This window comes from Schistocerca gregaria, chromosome 7 (genome assembly GCF_023897955.1).
Source record: "Schistocerca gregaria isolate iqSchGreg1 chromosome 7, iqSchGreg1.2, whole genome shotgun sequence".
Taxonomy (NCBI): Eukaryota; Metazoa; Arthropoda; class Insecta; order Orthoptera; family Acrididae; genus Schistocerca; species Schistocerca gregaria.
This window is the reverse complement of record NC_064926.1, coordinates 235,851,728-235,872,170: the sequence shown is the minus strand read 5'-3', so window position 1 is coordinate 235,872,170 and position 20,443 is coordinate 235,851,728. Positions and strand designations below refer to the sequence as shown.

Genomic DNA, 20,443 nt, shown 5'->3' with positions numbered 1-20,443 from the left:
GGTACATTGGATATTAATATCTGTATGACCGCTTTCTAAGAAGCTCTGAACAAAAATCTCTTTGAAGTATTTACGTCGGGATGGGGTTTCCATACCTTCGTAGAATGTAGAGGGTCTAGTTCTTATCTACAAAAATGGCTTCATGTATAAATTTCACATTGCCTGAATTACTCCCCATAAATGACCGTAAAAGCTTGTGGACTTTCCTGTAATAATACCAAGGTAGACTGGTACAACTCTTATACCTTCGGAGGTGGGCGTGGTCACATAAGACATTTCACAACTACAGCTCTACCAAGGCAACCTAAAATTCCTTTACCAGAAAGAGATTTGACAATACCGCCATTTTTGTCTTCTTAACACTAAAACTGTTTATTGGACTAGATATGATATTCAGATCTTTAACCATTCCCTTTTGGAATTCCCGAGAGCTATAGATTTGCGCCGGCCAGGATGGCCGAGCCGTTCTAGGTGCTACATTCTGGAACCTCGCGACCGCTACGGTCATAGGTTCGATTATGGCCATACGATGGGAAGTAAGAGACTTTGGTGCTAGACCCATGTGTCATTCACAACCGCATATCTTTAGGGAATTCAGTATTTCGCGATCCCAGAATACCAACTTCTAGGCGTTACCTCCCACCACAGACAACGCAGTGGCCGATGGCCTTCACGTAACAACCGAGAGCAGCAGCGTTTGCGTAGAGCTGTCAGTCCTAAGAGACAAGCAAGACTGCATGAAATAACAGCAGAAATCAATGGGACTCTTGCAGCAGACGAGCGACGTGAGTGCCTTTCCTACCAACTCGACATCACCTGCGGCACATCTCCTAGGCTGGTGACTCAATCGGCTGGATCCTAGGCAACTTTAAAATCGTGGCCTGGTCAGATCAGTCCCGATTTCAGTTGGTAAGACCTGATGATAGGGTGAGAATGCGACGCACATCCCGAAGTCTCGGACCCTAGTTGTCATCAAAGACACTTTGAAAACTGGTGGTGCTTCCGTAATGGTATAGGCCGCGTTTGCGTTTAACAGACTGGGTTCTCTGAATATGCCGCTACCTGGAGACCATTTTCAGCATTCATGGACTTCATGTTCCCAAACAATCCTGGAATTTTTATGAACGACAGTGCGCCATGTCACCGGGCCACAGTCATTCGCGATAGGTTTGAAGAACATTCTGAACCTTTGAGGCGAATGGTTTGGCCACTCACAGCGCCCGACATTGAACCACATTCAACATTTATGGGACATAAACGAAAGGTCAATTCGAGCAAAACATCCTGCGTCGGCAATACTCTAGCAATTATAGACGGCTATAGAGGCAACATGTGCCAGTATTTCTCCAGGGGACTTCCAATGCCCTGAGGAGTCCCTTCCACTGCAATCTGCTGCACTATGCCGGGTACCATTCTGACACGATTCTAGGAAGTACATTAACATTTTTCTACATTTAGAGCAAGCTGCTATTCGCGAGAAGAAATAAAACTTTTTGTAAATCATTTTATATCCACCTTAACCGTTGTAGGAAACTACTGTCGCCTACAGTTGACCGGAAGAGAAGATGTAGTGTTGGCGTACAGTTGTTCTTGAGCGGACGAGGTAATGATTCCTTTTGTTCAATTTCCTTTACTCAGAGTAATAAGGAATATGTTACACTGCCGAGAATATTCATCGGTTAAATCGAAACGTTAAGCGGTCTGCTCCACGGTGCTTTGTAAGAAGACTAGGCCGCGTGATGGAGATGGATTTGACCCACCATTTTCGCTGACTGCCTTCAACAACACAAGCACTTCATTACACAAACACTTCTGCTTCTAAATAACCTTATCTGAAACGGTGATCGATGATACATGACATGAAAGTATCACACACACCATACTGTTGGCACTTGCCGTGAGCCATACGGTCTAATTTCCACGTGATACTGTTTTATCTTACAATGAGTTAGTAAATTATACGAAAAATAACTACCGCATTTGTTGTAAATAAAAATACCTTGAATAAAAACCGTGAATTTATGTTTACTTGTTTACTCCTGCACAATTGGCCTATTACATGTACAACTGCAAAAGGCTTTAGAATCTCATATTAATTAATTATCTCATATTAATTAATTGTTACTGCTTTTATACTCTACTATTAGAGAAATTTACTTGCTATTATAGGACAACTGCTATTTACCTCTTTTCTCATTATCAGGCTTATAGTTCTTGCAATATAGTTAACAATACTAAGACTCTCGCCACTGGAGACGGCACCGTGGTTACGATCAAGTATATGGGTTTGGAAGACGATTGTTGAATTCTCCAAATGGCGATCCAGATTTTGTTTCCCGTCGTCTCCCTTAATCGATTACTGTTTCAACTGAAAAGGATACATCGGATTTTTTCCAAGTCCTTAAAACTAGTAAATGTAGGGTGAACAAAAAATCCATCTACAACATTTCGGGAGCTGTTCAGCGATATTTCCTGAGTATTTCCGGTTAAGGGACCGGGGGCCTAAGCTAACTCATTACAGACTAATAGCAATTCGTTTGTCTACTTTCCGTCTTTTATCTTTGTATCGTTTTTTTCTCTTCTGACTGGTTTGTGCCGGAACTGCATTCAATGTATCTCTGTAACACTGCTAATGGCGACGTCATACACTGTATGTCTTAATAGAAAACACTTGATCCATTCACTGGCGATACATGTTTTCGACTTGTTGGCAGTGGTAAAACACAAGTCACTCTTTTACCTTAAGATAGCATTTATTATGGCGCAAATGTGACTCATTTCTTTCGGTTTCATTAGTTGTTTGCTAGAACTGATACACAGCAGTACCTATGGGTTTACTGTTCGTGAGTTTCCCAAAATGTAGTTCGTATAAGGGTTCACTGAATGCAACGGAAGAGTGCCTCTACGACGCCATGGAGAGATATTTACCTTTCAGTGCAACCTGATTACGATACTTTGCATCCGTTTCAAGGCTGTTGCCTCATTGAATTAGTGTGCGCTATTACAGATTGTTTCACCGTTGTGAGGACATTTTCCCATAAATGAAAGTAAAAGGGATGACAAATCATAGATATTTCATTAGTGCACGGGGTGAACACTAATAAAACCCAAAAAATCCAGGGACGGACTACTGACTGGAAACGGAGGAAAAAAAGTCTTATGAAATGTGTCCACAAATGGTCAGCTGAAATGGCAGATGTCGGTGACGAGTGAAAGTTCCTCTAGCTACGAGGCGTGTGTTACATGTGTGTTGCAGGCGGTATGATTAACGCAGCGTACTTAAGCAGCATAATGGACCGGTATTCATGTAGGGAACAAGCCGAGATGGTGTCTGGGTACAGCCAATCGGATGGAAACAGTCGAGAGGCAGCACGGCTGTGCAAAAACATGTACGCTCACTGAGATCGACGACGTTACACAATATTTCAAGTCCTTCCTGGACGCTTGTCTGATCATGGGTCTCTTCAGACAGATGAACATTGTGTGATATGGTTGGTGACTGCGAGGGTACTTATTTTGGTATAGCCGTGCTACCTGTCGACCCGACGTGAATACTAGACCATTCTGCTGCTTAAGTACGCTGCGTTAATGACACCGCCTGCTACACACAAGGGGATTACGCCTCGTGGTCAGAGGAACTTTCCTGCAACATACAAGTAACACATGGCAAGTGGGCAGAAGAACTTTCATTCATCAGAGCCATATGCCATGGGAACGGTGCATTTCGGGATATACGTTCATAGGACGTTTTTCCTCCATTTCCAGTCTGAAATACGTACCTGCTTTTTGTCGGTTCTATTAATGTTCACCCCTCATAACGTACCAATGGAGGCCATGGGTATCTTATACGAAACTGCTCACATAATATCCCTGAACAACCACCGAAATTTTGTTGGTGCAATTCTTGCTCACTCCGCATATACGGAAACAGACTGAAAAGCTTGCAAGGATAATGAGAGGCAGATTGTGCCAAGAAATAATAATAAAAAAAATTCGATATGTTGCACCGTTTCCGAGTTAATTAGTACTGAATTTAGGCAGTACGGCCATTGCGCACGAATTCAACGGCCATCCAGAGACTGTGTCGCCAAATGTGTTCTTCGTTTGGTTTCATAAAAGCGAGCGAGAAAGCGATGAAAATACGCAGTTTTATAAAGTTTGACACTACTGTATGCCGCCTGCAGGTAACGATGTACCACTGGGACCTCCCTCAAGCACTGCAGTACATCGGAGGCTGGCCCAACGAGTTGCTGGCTGACTACTTCGTTGAATACGCCAGGATACTCTTCGAAAACTTCGGAGATAGGGTAAGTAAAAGTTTCAGTGTACCTGCAGCCTCATATCAGTTTTACTTTACCTGGCAGAATAATTGACAATCTATGGTTCCACAGGTGAAATGGTGGATCACATTCAACGAGCCCAATCAGTTCGTGCATGGCTACGTGGTGCCGTGGACCGCACCAGGTCTGCGAGCACCGGGCATCGGCGACTACCTGGCCACACACACCGTCATCAAAGCTCACGCGCGGGTCTGGCACCTCTACGATGAGCAGTACAGAGCCACACAGAACGGTCAGTGCCTCATGACAACATGCATGTCCCTTTCGATAGTGACAAATACAATAAAGAGTCAAATCATTACCACTGCCCAGTTAAGTGCTGCTTGATGGTGTTGCGGTAAATGATGTGACAAGGGACGTACATACATACAATCATATATATGAGAGGCGGAAGTGCCAGTGTAAAAGGAAACGAGAAATACTGTGTGGTCAGTAGAGAAGCAGTAACAGCAGAGTGAATCTATCAGTAGAGCTCAGTGACTTCTAATGTGGAGCTGTCATTCGATATCACCTGGGTACTAAATATGTTAGGAACATTTCAATCCTTCTCAGACTGTCCAAGGCACGAAGGAACAACGACTGCTAAACCAAGAGATCTTGTACGGATGGGCGGGGGTCGTCAAGATCGGAGGAAGGTGGTTGAAAAAATTTAATGAAATCAGCGGAATAAATCAGACATGAGTTCCAAAGTGCTTCCAGGAGCCCAACTCGCACAGTACCTGTGCATAAAAAGTTAAAAATGGGTAAAATAGTAGAGCAGCTTCTCGTAAATCATGCATTTCCGTAGCCAGCGCTAAGCCCCTTTTTAAGTGGTGTAAAGAGTGACGTCACTGGGTGGAGGACGATTGTAAACAAATGTTTATTAATGATAAACAGTGCAACCGGGTAGAAAAGTTTGTGTTTACAAAATACCTGGAGAACATTACCTGCCATGATTTGCAGAGCCGGCCGCAGTGGTCTAGCAGTTCTTGGCGCTCAGTCCGGAACCGCGCGACTGCTACGGTCGCAGGTTCGAATCCTGCCTCGGGCATGGATGTGTGTGATGTCCTTAGGTTAGTTAGGTTTAAGTAGTTCTAAGTTCTAGGGGACTGATGACCACAGATGTTAAGTCCCATAGTGCTCAGAGCCATTTTTGATTTGCATAGCCAGTAGTGTATACTGATGGATGATGGGGACGAATTTTGAGCTTGTTGTAGGGTACCCACATTGAGTATAAGCGACCAGTAAATGGCACATAAATACATTTTACAACATTGTGTACTCCGTACACTAAAAGCATGGTTAGAAGACGATGACTGTATCAGCATGACATTGCAACCCGTCATAAGGCAACATCTGTGGATTGTGGACAATAACATTCCTGAAATGTTCTGCGTTGTCTGAAGCCACACCTGAACCCAAAGGAATATCTTTGCTAAGAGAACATCGAATTCGATCCAGAACCATTATCCATCATCACTATATACTCTCATTCAGCTCCAGGGGAAGTATGAGCTGTCATCCAAATACCTCAATGAAGGTGTCCTCAGAGAGGAGAGTTCAAGCTGTCATAAACGCGAAGGGTGAATACCACCTATTTTAATCTTCGGATTCTTTTGACCAGATTTGTAAGCGAGGTAGGGATGACCTGGGAATCAGGCAAGCATCGTCACTGCCTACAAGTGGTGAAGTCCACTGACAAGTGGGTCTGAGAAAGAGCTGTTTGTTATGGCCTGTCTCATGGGAATAAGAATCTCGGAAACTGCTGTTTTTGCGCAGTTTTCACGGACAATGTCTGAAGGTCGTCGAATTACTAAGTAGGTGACAAGGTTTTCTAAGTCCATGCTTCATTACGGAACGTTGACGTCAGACATTTAACAGTTCTGCACATTACCATAGACGGGGATATGCCGCAGATCTTATGAAAGAGTGCAACGCTGATGCAATTACGACTGTGTCAGGGCACAAGGATTAGTGTACATTGTTGAAAATTAGTCTTTGCATCAACAGACACCGATGGGTTCCCATCCTAACCTAACGACAATGTAATTAGGATTGCGTGTGGGTCCCGCAGTAATCGAAACGTGTCTCCTGGTCGGTAGAATAACGTTACTTGCTACACACTTGGTCCACGCTTGTGCTTGAACACTCCGTCATCCGGGCACCACATGTTCATAGGCCGCTGGGGCTAACAACAGGCTATGGAGGACTTTCCCCTGGCTTACATCGCACACATACCATTAAACTAAGACACCACTAAAGTTGCGGACTATATTAACTTTTTTTCACCTCCAAGACTGGTATCGTGGTACAGTTGTTTGGGAAGGATGAAAGTAAATTCACATTGATTCCTTGGGTAGCAAATTAGCCTCATTCGAACCTGATGAAAATCATCTCTGATGTTATCTGGTCGTAGATCCTCACCCACAGACCACCGCTGTTGCGTAGATATCTGGTGCCATATATCTCTGACAAACTTGGAAGTACGTGTCGATTCGATGAAAACTGAAACATCTGCTATAACTTATTAAATAGGCCTACAAACATGCTATCAAGCAGGTGGTCAAATTGTTTTGGGTCCTCAGGGCACCGCAAAACATGGATGGAAGAGTCATTCTATAGTTGACGACAGTGGTTAAAGATAAGTTACCAACTGAATTAGAGCTATCTTCCAAACTTCGTTTTCTCCTGACAATGTTGGCGATACATTTTCGCGCGGACTGCTCGAGACAATGAACGTGTAGGGCAAACATTCTCACACATTATTGCTCAACTGCAGCCTTCATAACAAGGAGGCTAGTCTGCGCTGATCTAAGGCATAAACATCTACCTCGACGGCATTGCTATTGTGGCCTCACTTCACTGTAACTAAAGCTACTTCTTACGTAATATGTTTCATATGTCGATACGGCATTGCCATGCACATCAGTTCTGCCTCGGTTAAGCTTAAAATAACATGAAGCAGGCAGCCAGCACTCGATGCTCATTGGATACTTTACGAGCAACTGACAGTTATATGGCATGTCATTCAGTATTTGACAATTGATGGCTCTTCTCTGCCGCATTACTCGAATAATGGTAGTGAACTGATACTTTGTTGTAGACAATGTACAGTTTGTATTCGAGGTTCAGAAATCAGATTGGTGGAACCTTATTTTCATTAGCAAAGTGTCATTTCATTTTTAAAAAATCAGTCCTTTTACAGCAACCATTGCCCGTGGAATGGTAGATTGTTCCTCATAAAATTATGGCCACACTTTTCGGCTCATGGGTCCACATAGACGATAACCACTGGCGACCATTCTACTCCTTATCCGCTACCTGTCAACCAGCGAAGAAGTATGATAACTCATCGACTGTTGGAGTCCAAAAAACAATCCGCGAATAAGTTACTGAGCTTTGTGTTGTCTACACGCCTATACCCCCCTATTTCGTGAGAGACTATGACGAGACATATTATCAACAATGTGGTACTCACAGAAGTTAACATCTGACTCAAATTTCAGCTGAATTCTGGTACTGAAGTCGTACCTCTGACAAAGTGAGATTTGAAATGTTCAATGCCTGCACCATCTCGGAGATCGGTGAATTGCGGCCTAACCGTAATAAAGCGCGCTGATGTCCAAGTGTGGCACTTTGAATACTTGACTACAACGATGTAGGCCTTTACCAAGTTCCACGATATGAAGTTATTTCAACCAATTCCTTTTCTCGTGGCGCAGATAAGTTGTTTTTCTAACACAAAAGCTACCTCTCACCCAGTAGTTGATGGGCAATCTGTGTTTTATTGTAGTAAACGTAGGTATTGGCAACTTAATATATGAAATAATCAGCAAGAAGATATTGTAATTGGCGCAAGATGGCAGGAGTTCCCGCAGTGTATGGACACAGGGAAAACGAAGAAAGCTGCAGTCGAAAAAAAAGTCATACTGGCGAGCAGTATCTTACTTCATCAATAGCTACGAGACAATCAGGTATATTCTCCATTGATAACAGTATGCATTCCCTAGAAATTTTTCAAGAGTTCACTTGAAGTCTTATTCCTTCCTGTATCTCTTTGCTTCGCAAGTTTCTTTCACCATATGCAGCGTTGTTATCTGCTAATATGTAATTAAATGACAAGTGGACTTGTGATCACATGCGCACTGTCCTTCAGAGTGCTCAGTCACATGTACATGTCCTCGAGTGGAAGAAACAGTTACATGTTCCGCTGCCGAGCGAAAATTTCGTTCTGGAAACTGCCCCCAGGCTAAGCCATGTCTCCGCAATATCATTTCTTCGAGGAGTGCAAGGTTCGCAGGAGATCTTCTGTCAAGTTTAAGAGATAGGAGACGAGGTACTGGGGGGCTTAAAGCTGTGAGGGTGGGACGTCAGTTGTGCTCGGGTAGCTCAGTCGGTGTAGCACTTGCTCCTGAATGGCAAAGGTTCCGAGCTCGAGTCTCGGTCCGACACATAGTTTTAACCTGACAGGAAATTTCCATTTTTTTCGTGACCAGTTTTATCTAAAAGCTTTACAGGGCTATCTTAGAGCTTAAAATTAATCCCTTTAATGCAAATTATTTTCACGAAGGATCAGACAATTTTTTTTCTGTGTGAGTCACTATCGGAATTAAACGATAAGCAGAGTACTACTAGGAATCTTATTCGGTTTAATAATATTCATGTTCTGTTCGGATTTGTCGACCTGGAGGAAGTGTTTGACGATGTCAAATGGTGTAAAATGCTATGTATTCTGAGAAAAATAAGTGCAAGCTATAGAGAAAGAAGGGTGATATACAATATGTGCAAGAGCAAAGAGTGAACAATAAGAGTAAATGATTAAGAACGATGTGCTCAGATTAAAAAGGATTGTCATATATTAGACAATACTACTTTTTCGTCTTCTGCGCATGACACAAGTTTAGTTTTTAAAGACGTGAATGGCAGTACAAATATTATAGGAAAATTTGTAGTAGTCTACAGCTAGTTAACTGTTGCTTATGTGCATTAAAACTCGTTGCTTACACTTTCGGTCCTGAAGTTGTATAATATATGTTTTTGTGTACTAAATGTTGTAAATGAAACTGAACGCGTTACGTACCTTAGGACTGGAGGTTATATATTTAAAACTACCTTCAGAGCTACTTAATGATCGGCATGAATATCGATGGTGGTCGATCTGCTCTTCTAAATAACGAGACCAAGATAAATAAGCCATTTCCATTGGGTTTACAAATCTAGAAATAAAATTATTAACATATTATTTATTACACCACGTAACTTGTACTTACACCACAATAATTTCATATAACGAAATAAAAGTTTTGGTAACTAAGTGACGAAGTACACAAAATAAAAATGTGGATAAAAGTCTGTTTTATGTCGGAGAACTTTGGATAAGTTGAAATTACAGTTTCTGGTCCATCAGTATTACTATATGCACCTCTTTAATGACTTCACACACTGCTCTATGTAACATAATCTAATATATACGCACGTGTTTGCTTTGACATACTTCGCAGGAAGCGTGGGAATTACGCTTAATATGGATTGGCCTGAACCAGAGACTAACTCGACAGAGGATGCAGAGGCAGCTGAAAGAGCACGACAGTTTGTGGTGGGTACTGTAGCTATGTCGTCAACCAGTTGGATCTCCTGTAACTTTAAAGTGTAGTGTTAGTTTGTTAGAGGTTGTTAGAGATAGTATTCACGTGACTTAAAAAGTGTGTATGTAGGACATTGACGATTGTAAGAAAACTGACGTGTAATTCTGTATTGCAGATGGGTATGTTCGGCCATCCTATTTACAGTCAGGATGGGGATTATCCAGCTGTGGTTCGACAGCGAGTGGATGCCAACAGCAAGGCTGAGGGACGGCCCCGATCAAGGCTACCAACCTTCACACAAGAAGAGATCGAGTACATCAGGGGTGAGTAACCAAATGCACAGCAGTAGGAGACGACTGGGGTTCAACAACTGGGCACACAACGATTCCTACTTCTGTCACACATGATTGCAATGTAAATAGTAAATATGTTTTTCCATCTTAGGTCCGTTAATTCTAGCGATGCTTTGCTACTGAATCTTGTCGCGTCCCACTAGAAATTCTTTGCAATCATCAACACGTTTCGTTGCCAACATACAGAGCAAAACAGTGATCTTGCTAAATCACACATTTGGAAGAAATAAAAACCGGTTTACCAGGAAAACTTCCATTTAAACATCATTTAGTTTAGTTTGTTTCACACTGTGACGCTGCATGTGAGGAAGCATTCTTGACTGCTTATGGAATGTCAAGTAAGGCTCAAGACACAGATTTTTGAAACTTCTTCCTTTGTAATTCAGCAATCTGTCAAGCACAGTTTTGGATGCTACACGAGTGTTGATTGTAAAGGCAATATACTGCTGACACCGTCATTCTTATTGGAATGTTAACCACATGTACTACAATACTTGTCTAAATTATTTCACTGTATTTGCAGTTAGCTTCATGTTGGCGGAGGGGGGGGGGGGGGAGGGACTCTAGCTTGTTTAACCACTTCCTGTACTGAAAGTGGACCTCTATGTCAGCTGCTTTCTGAGATTGCCGGTCGTTTACGAAATACAAAATCCTTAAATGTGCCATTAACTTCACGTGGGGATTATAAGGATAGACTGTCTGAAGAAGACATAAGTGTTAAAACTGGGCTTAGGCCATCAAGAAAATTCTGAATATGATGGCAAATGAAGTAGTTTCGAAATAACTGACAATCACTGACGTTCTGCGAAAATAAGATTAATATACGCAAATCCTTTCACTTTCGATGCTAATTGATACACAAGTACTAACGAGCGTATGTTTCAGGTAGGTCTCTGATATCTCGGTACTTATAGAAAAAAACGAATACATGTTGCTTGAAGTACAAACGCAAGATACATTTTATGTTTCCCTGTACTCTATGCTGTTGAATAATTGCTGTAAAATTCACTCAGATCGGCACAGATTGTTCCAGTATTGTTTTCCTTGAAATCGCACTACGCTCCGTTCTATCAGTGGGCTGCCAAATTTCGTTTTGCCTTCTGCGGCGGCGTGCTATTGTACTGTGTTACGGTGATTACAGTGTGTACCTGGGGTGCAGACCCACATCTGCAAGCAAACTCGAAAATATTGCCGCAACTTGATTATTGTCGAGATGAATATTACAACTTTATGACCACCCCCTGCGTGTGACAAAAATATTACACCACATCATTTGAACCATTCCGTGTTACGTCTGCCTACGCAACCAAGAGTGTAAGACAAAGAGAATCTGTAAGGATTCTCGTCTGTAAGGGAACAGTAAATGTTTTAGAGGATTGGGGCATACGGAGTCAATACTATAAATGACTCGTTTCCCTGGAATTACCCACTCTGTGACAAATAATGTGGGAGCAGCAGCTTCATCCGTATCAATTACAGAAAGCATCATGTTTTTCTACTAGGGACTTCGATCTTCTCGTCCTGTAGCGTCAATGAACTATGCAGCTGGGTGTGAGTGATTCTCTCTTTGTCGCCTTTGTACGTACCTCAGATGGAACTTATTTCTCTAGAGATGATATGCCCTATAATCGCAGCACTCAGGTACCATCACCTAAAAAGCATCACACTAGAACATTCCATAACTGTTGAGAATGATTTACATTGAACCTGTGTAGTCACTCGTCAGTACACTGAATGTCTGTGAGACCCCTCCCCAAGTAGATTTTTTCGTCTAACATACCCCACTTGAACTTCGTTCCATATCCCCCGTTATGCACTATCCATGTACGTATGTATCATAATCATCAAGGGTGCACGCTGAACAAAAAATTTTCAAAGCACATTGGGTAACCCGAAGTTTTGAGGGGGCTGCAGGGTTCCAGAATATGATGTGGCACTCGCATTAGTACCTGAGTAGCGGCAGGGAAATTCAGTGATGGTGGTACTGTAAGTGATTGTTTTCGACAAATGGTAACATTTGAAATCGAATAGATTTGCACAAAACAAAGCCTAGTCCATTTGTTTCCTCACATCACCACAACAGCTTTCCATCTTGCATAATGAAGAACGGAAAATAATTAAACAATTAGTGCGTTCGATCATAGTGGAAGGCCTTCACAAAGGTTAACCAATGCAGTAGTAGAACGCTACTTTATGGATACCTTCTGCCTTCAAATCAACGTCTACATCTACATAGATACTCCGTGATTCTTCGTAATCCTTACGCGCGATGTTAGTTGGCGGCGTAGATTCACAAGTAGTAGCAGTGTCTCTCGAGAAACAAAAGTGATATTGTTGTGTACATAGTTCCGCGTAGTCAGCGCGTACACAACTTTACCACTAGAGCGCGCCCCGCCAAGCCCAACAGCGCAGGCGCTCCGCTCGTCCGTCTCCGCACTACGAGATGGCGCTGTCTTAGAGACGGACCAAATTCTGCTTCCGCCGATCCGCGTATTGATATGTAACGCAGCCAATGAGATTGCTGCTAACGTAGAACCTTTCCTCCTCGCGGATCACACTCGCGCAGTGATACCTGAACGCGCAAGGTAGTATAACGAGTGTACAGACCTCCGATTAGTGTCTGTACCAGTCTGCATTAGTCTGTACCAGTCGACAGTCAAGTTTCAGTCTGCGCCTAATAAGATTACCATATTCCTGTACATAGCCACGAAGAGAAATGTATAGACACTTTTTCAAGTACCAGAGATATGTGAGGATAACATTAACGTACCAAGACCAAAGGAACTTCAGACTGTCAATTGTAAATAGCATCCAGAATCAAGTTAAGTAATTTTATGTTATTATTTTAATAAATGTGTGTGAAAATTAATCAAGTTCTGTTTAAAGTTGGTAACCGTCAATCTGATACTCTAAGCGTGCAAGTGGCATTTCTATCGTCTGAACTAACGGCAGAAGATAAACACGCCATGATAAGACCACGAGACATTTTGCTGACACTCGCCTACTTCGTTAGAGGGACAAGTCAAGTAATCTGATGGTGTGTGTGCCGAAGGTCTTACAGTACGCCCACCACAGATATGATTCCAAAATATTCCAGGAAACGCTGAACAACTACAGGTCCGCTATGCATGTCACAATATTCTATCTTTTTGTAACACATAGCAACTGTTTCTTGCAATAGATGTGTTCTGTACCATTTTATGCAGGCGTTTACCAAGCGTATCCTGTAACACAGGAAGCTGATGGTTTTCAATATTTGGATCATAGAATCTTTTAGAAACATACGAAATACAAATGGCTGTAAGTATTCGCTGTCCATTTTTTAATTAATTGCTTATTGCTGGTGACAAATAGTTGCTAATGTAATATTTGTTGATGATACAAAACAATTATTATACCATTTTTTTCGCGACAGGGTAAAACTGTGAACTGGACAAGACTTTCGTACTCCACAGCAGCCTTTAGCGCGCTGTGACTACAATTTGCACTGTCCGAGTCGATATGAGGGACTGAATGAAAGATTCAAATCGGCATTGCTTACTTCTTTATGTATATGCTTCCTGATACACATTCAAGTAAATCATTATACGTATTCAGTTTTTATAGCATTGGCACTACATAATAGCAGCATCCCTTACTTGAGAGAGTGTGAAACAAAATCTTCTACATTTGTTCGAAACGCTAGCGTTTTGTTTTGGTTTATCAGTTACTTGAAGTCAGGGGAAATAATCCTTGTTACAGGTACGGCAGACTTCTTTGGGATGAATCACTACAACACGACTTTCGTGACACCAGGCCTCACAGGCCACAACCCTTCGAAAAAGCGGGATACCGCCGTAATTTCATCGGCTCCTGAGGTAAGCTGAAAGTACTCCTTGTACAGGGGTAGCATTGTGTTAGTGGAAAGACATTTGACGACATCAGAGTGTTCACAGATTGGCGATTACTAAGACAAGAAAATGGTGATAGCACATGTGCTCCATGGCTCCATCCAGTTAAGGGATTAGGCTTCTCCATTGAAACACTGTAGGTCGTCATACACTGCAGAGCCAAAGAAACTGTAACATGCATGCATATTAAAATACAGAGATATGTAAAGATTCAGAATACAGCGCTGTGGTCGACAATGCCTATCTAAGACAAAAAGTGTCTGATGCAGTAGTTATATCGATTATTCCTGCTAAAATGACGGATTATTAGATTATAAGTGAGTTTGAACGTGATGTTACAGCCGGCGCACGAGCGACTGGACATAGCATCTCCGAGACCGCGATTAAGTGAGCATTTTCCCGTACGACGATTTCACGAGTGTACCGTGAATATCAGGAATCCGGTAAAACGTAATATCTCAGACATAGCTGAGACGGGAGAAAGATTCTGCAAGAACGGGACCAGCGGCGACTGAAGAGAATCGTTCAACGTGATAGAAGTGCATCCCTTTCCCTAAGTACTGCAGGTTTCAAGACTGGCCTATCAACAAGTGTCATCGTGCGAACCACTTCTATGAAACGTCATCGATAGTGTCTTCCGGAGCCGAAGGCTCACTTGTGTAGCCTTTATGACGGGACGACACAACGCCAGTCAACACCAACATTGGACTGTTGATGACTGAAATCATGTCACCTGGTCGGACGAGTCTCGTTTCAAATTGTATCGAGCGGATGGACGTGTACAGGTATGGAGACAACCTCATGATTCCATTGACCGGGTGTGTCAGCAGCGGACTGTTCAAGCTTGTGAAGAGTCTGTGATGGTGCTGGGCGTGTGCCGTTGAAATGATGTGGAACCCTTGACACGTCAAGTTACGACTCTGACAGGTGACACGTACGTAAGAATTCTGTCTGACCCCATGCATCCGTTCATGGCCATTGTGCATTCCGACGGACTTGGGCAACACCGGGAGGACAATGCGACACCACACGTCCAGAATTACCACAGAGTGGTTCGAGGAACACTCTTCTCAGTTTAAGCACTTACCCTGGCCACTAAACTCACCAGACACGAATATTATTGAACATATATTGGATGTCTTGCATCGTGCTGTTCGGAAGAGACCTCGACCCGCTCGTACTCTTATGGATTCATGGACAGACCTGCTGGATTCGTCGTGTCAGTTCCCTCCAGCACTACTTCAGGCATTAGTCGAGTCCATGGCACGTCGTTTTGCGGCACTTCCGCGTGCTCGCTGGGGCCCTCCACGATATCACGCATGTCTACCAGTTTCTTTGGCTCTTCAGCATAGAAAGGCATGGGTTACAAACTGGAACGAAACATCTCTTAATACCGGAAGCTAATAATCGTGATGAAAGATTGTAATTTCGTTCTCATTAATAAAAAAATTTACAATCTCCATTGAAAGTATACTCAATGTCCATAGCAGATTGTCATAACTGTTTTTCATGTACAATCTCTTTTCAAATAGTTTGTAAGAAACAGTGCATAATATGCGACATAGGATCACAATCTCCTTTAATTTATTTATTAGTACATTTTTAGTATTTTGTGAATCCCTCTAATAATTTAAGCCTGCAGTTATTTATAATTTTTTGAAAAGTTAACAATAATGATAATAATAATAATTATTATTATTACCTCAAAGATAGATAACAAGCCTAATTAGTTCTGTGAACTTTATCAGTGCACAGTAAGTGCATTTCACAAGCTCACAAACTTAATAATAAAGTTATCCTTGAATTTAATGATTAAATACATATTTATAAGTTGTCTTCTTTGTTTTCCAGTCTCTTTTTCCACAGTCCCAGCTATACAAATTGAGTAACCAATACCGTGTTTTGCGATTGTAATGAACGTCTTGGTTGGACTTTTGTTACAATAACAAAAGATGGTAAGAACATGTATAGCTTGCAAACATAATTTGCTGAACTAAAAAATCAAAAGAAGGATCACAAATGGTGTCAATGAATAGTTCAGTAGTTTCTAAACGTTTTAGCTTTGCAGACCACCTACTTTACAAAAAAAAAAACTTAGAGGCCCAGTAACCGAATATACAACTATACAAATATAGAAGCGACATATATAGATACGGTGTGGTCAAACAATACAGTGAACCATTCGGTGTAATTTGTCCGAAAGCCTGGTCCGTTGAGACAAGCAGCGTCAAAGTGGAACATGTTCTGAGTCGTCAATCCGCGTCTAGAGACGTTAGAAATGTGATATGTTTACGGTGTCCATTACGCATCTTGGATTTTGAACAATACCTTAACATTAAATTGCAAAGAAGTGCCAAAGACACTCCTGAAATGTTTTAGTTGTTTAGTTGGCGTAAGACGATAATACTCTAACGCTGAAGATTGTTTGCAAGCGATATGAGGGATTTAAAAGCGGAAAAGAATCGAGCGAGCAACATTCAGGACGTCCTATAACCACAACAACAAGACAATGTGCAAAAAGTGGCAAAAATTGTCTATTTCAACGGGCGAATAAATATTCTAGTGCTTACTGAAAGTCATAGCAATTCATTCAGGTCCGTGAAAAGTATTTTAACCGATAACTTATATGTGAAGTGAGTGAGTGCAAATTATGTTCCCATACTTTTGAATGATGAACACAAGGGAAGTCGTGTGTCCGTCTGCATGGAATTCAGGTTCGTCTTTATTCATATCGGGCCTTCATGTCGAAATTGTAATTGGATTTTAAATTTTGGTCCTTGAGTAAGACCCTGAGACGAAAATAGTGTATCTTCTCACTCTAAAAAGGCACGGCAGTTAATATATAATCTCAAAGTCATACTCTTTTTTTCTTTCGATATTTAGGGCATAGTTGTATGAGCGTTCGTTCCACGGGGGACAACTGTAGACGCGTACTGCAAAGTTTGGGAATCGATATAAGAAGGAAAAGACCAGAAAGATTGCCTAATAGCTTCCTTCTTCATCACGACAGTGTGCCGTGCCACATCTCACGTTTGATTCCCGAGCTTTTGGACGAAAAACGTGTTTCTGTCAGTCCACATCCGCCACATTTATCACCATGTGACTTCTGGCTCTCCCCAAACCTAAAAACGAGCTTAAAAAAAAGTTTTGACACCGACGCAGACATTGAGAGGGTGACGACAGAGCAGCTGAACGCCCTTCTAAAATAAGTCTTCAAGAAATGCTTCCATATTCAACGTTGAAGAAGATTTAATGAAATTCAATTTAAAATTATTAATTTTGTTAGTAATAAAATTATTCATTGCGTATTTAGGTCACTCCTCGTATATAAATCATATTCACGATGTCAATAGGCATAATTATTAAATGATACTGTACATCCCCCAAAAGCATTGAAAAATATTTGTCTTTTATAAAGGCAATGTTTTTGTTGTCTTCACTTAACTGTCACTACAATATATAAACTCAAAGTCGAGTGGTCAACGTTAAAACAAACCAATAAGGTTTCTTATATTGTTTGTTCTTACTCAGTACCTTTAATTTTAGCCTCAAATCATCTTCCACATTTAGTCGATTTTTGTACCGATTTTTTCCAAAAAATGAAGCTGAGAAGTATCATTCACATAAACAGGTTGGTGAAAAGCCAGTCATTGTCTCAGCACAGTTTTGGCAATTGCTGCCTACTATTGCCGAGCACTTATCCAGAACGAGACGAATGGTGTTGTTTCAGAAATGGATTTTACAGAATTGACACGTGTTATTTTAATTAACCAGTCTTCATTACTTGATGACATTTTCAATTTTTTGTTGGTACCATTTTTCAAAGAGATTTCTGATGCATTGTATTCCGCCCTCGTTTTTAGGGAAGTAGTTCCGAAAATAAAAATGAAAAGGCTTAAATACTGCTCTAGTACGTATAGTTAAGGGATTTCACATTCATACGAAAGAACAAGAATATATGTAATTATGGTATACGACAAATAACTAAAGTTCATTAGTATTAGTTATACAAAATGTAGTATTTGGGAAATTAACTGTTATCAATGATATTTCTGTTTAAGGGAATTTCATATTTACAATTAGACCTACTAAAAATATTTGCATAATATTCAAGAAAACATATAATTTTAAATTACTTGAGGCTGGAATTCAAAGATTTTAGCTGACCTAGTATGGTTGCAGCTGTTGTTTTACTGATTTTCTTTTCGTTGGTTCCCAGAAAGTCATATAAGACTGGAAATACGTCCAAGGATCTTGTTCCACATTTTAAGCACATAGCTGAAGCTTCCCTATCATTGCTTCTAGTTTGTGTTGCACAATAAGCTTATGAAAGTCGTTGCCCTCAAGAATGTCGAGGACACCGACAGATATGCAGTCTGCCTAAAACGGTTTTCATCGATCACAATATCCACCAGTAAATAAAGTCCTGACAACACTTTACGTCTCGCCAGCCAGTAAACTTTGTTAAATAAAGTTGACGATTTCTACTACATTGCCAAGATCTTTACGAGACATTCGTCAAAACCTTTATGTTCAATAGCCTCTCGATGCTAACTTTGTCGACTAAGCTAGTATAAATGCTACCTCACACACTCTCGTCAGTTGTCAAACCTACATTCTTTCTAATCTACTTCAGTTTCTTCCACAGGTTTGTCAACCGATTTGAAAAGCCCTTCACCAAACGTTTTTGTCGGAAAAGATAGCCGAAACAAGTGTTGTGCTTCAGCATTCGACTCAATGTCGACCAAAATTACCCTGACCAGGAAAACTTTGTCTCCCGACAAGAAGCAGCGAAAAATATTCGCTTTCTTTCAAGCCAGTAATAAGGGGTTCTTTCACATTTTGAGACATATCATCAGTTATTTCCATAGGCATTTCATTTATTTCTTTGGCTACATTCTTCATCAAACAAAGCATATTTATAACTTTTCCTGCAGGAGTGCTAAGTTCTTCTAGCACAGAGTGAAGCTTACCCCTTATTTGAAGTTAAGAGAGGTAGGTAATTAATGGCTGTTGTTAGTACGCTCCACTTTGAAAAGTTTTAAGCGCTGGATTTAATTGTAGAAAAATTCCTAATGATGACTTAAAAGACATTGGGAGACTTCCCTGTACATGAAGGATGTTTAGTTGATAGATGCGTTACAAGTTTTGATAGTATGATACGTACGTTTCATAGCGTTTCGTAACGAATCTTCCACTGAGATGCAGGCTGTTATCTCAGTACCAGAATTCACAATCCCGAGTTTTGAAAAATCGGAGCTATATTTACGAAAATATGTTTTAGTCTTCTTTGCTGTTTCGCTACTACTTTAACTCGACACTGACAATTTCACTACTCACCGAATCTGATGTGGCAGTTCTTTCGTCACTTCACTACTTCGTTCCGACCGAAATTAAGCATCTGTATTGACGTGGGGTAGTAGGCTGGCTCTGAGCACTATGGGACTTAACATCTAGGGTCATCAGTCCCCTAGAACTTAGAACTACTTAAACCTAACTAACCTAAGGACATCACACACATCCATGACCGAGGCAGGATTCGAACCTGCGACCGTAGCAGTCACGCGATTCCGGACTGAGCGCCTAGAACCGCTCAGCCACCGCGGCCGGCGGGGTAGTAGTAGCTAACAGCAGACACAACCCTACGACACAACACACAGTCACTGATAAAAGGTCGATTTACACATGTAACTAACGCAACAGTGCCGTGGGTAGTTTTATGCTACCGACGTGGTTGGAAGTAGGAAGTAGGAATTTAAATGGTACTGTCCAGACACACACTCCGTGGCGTGGCGTGACCGAGCTTTCACCGACGCCGCGGTATTTTGGGCTCTACATTAACATATCCCTTCTTCAGTGAGTTTCCTCACGTTGTCACAAAAATTCTGAGTCATCGTTAGATGCGTTTTGGCACACTGGCAAACTATTAACTTGAATTTGAATTGTACAAGTGACTCCCAGTTTTTGAAAACTTTTACGTCTCCATTGTTAGCGATTATTCGCCAGAGCTAGGAATTTTTGAGAAAATTAACACAGAATCACGACAACCTTAGTCATTGCAGTCACTTAAACATTTCCCATTATATTTCAGACTTTTCCACAGCTCATTAAATCTGCGCCCTCAAACTAAACATATCGGCGTTTTTGCTTTCTCTGTGCAGTTTTGTGTAAAAGTCTCGAAACAAAATATGCCGGCGATAGTGCTTCATGTGTGCAGTTTTGTATAGAAGCGACAAAGAAAGCGAACAGTAGGGGGAAGCGTCTGATGTCTGCCGTAATAGCGCATAAGCAACATA

At 41.4% G+C, this 20,443-nt stretch overlaps 1 protein-coding gene across 5 annotated transcripts in view; it reads left to right on the top strand.

Moving 5' to 3' along the window:
- Positions 1 to 20,443, top strand: part of LOC126281667 (myrosinase 1-like) — a 168,671-nt gene that overhangs the window by 10,311 nt on the left and 137,917 nt on the right. For 4 of the 5 annotated variants that reach the window (XM_049980816.1, XM_049980818.1, XM_049980819.1 and 1 more), the window contains exons 4-8: positions 4,185 to 4,307; positions 4,392 to 4,572; positions 9,821 to 9,915; positions 10,080 to 10,227; positions 13,999 to 14,114. In XM_049980816.1, the coding sequence (XP_049836773.1) occupies positions 4,185 to 4,307; positions 4,392 to 4,572; positions 9,821 to 9,915; positions 10,080 to 10,227; positions 13,999 to 14,114 (663 nt within the window). The remainder of the gene's footprint in view (positions 1 to 4,184; positions 4,308 to 4,391; positions 4,573 to 9,820; positions 9,916 to 10,079; positions 10,228 to 13,998; positions 14,115 to 20,443) is intronic. The other variant, XM_049980817.1, reaches the window with a different exon arrangement.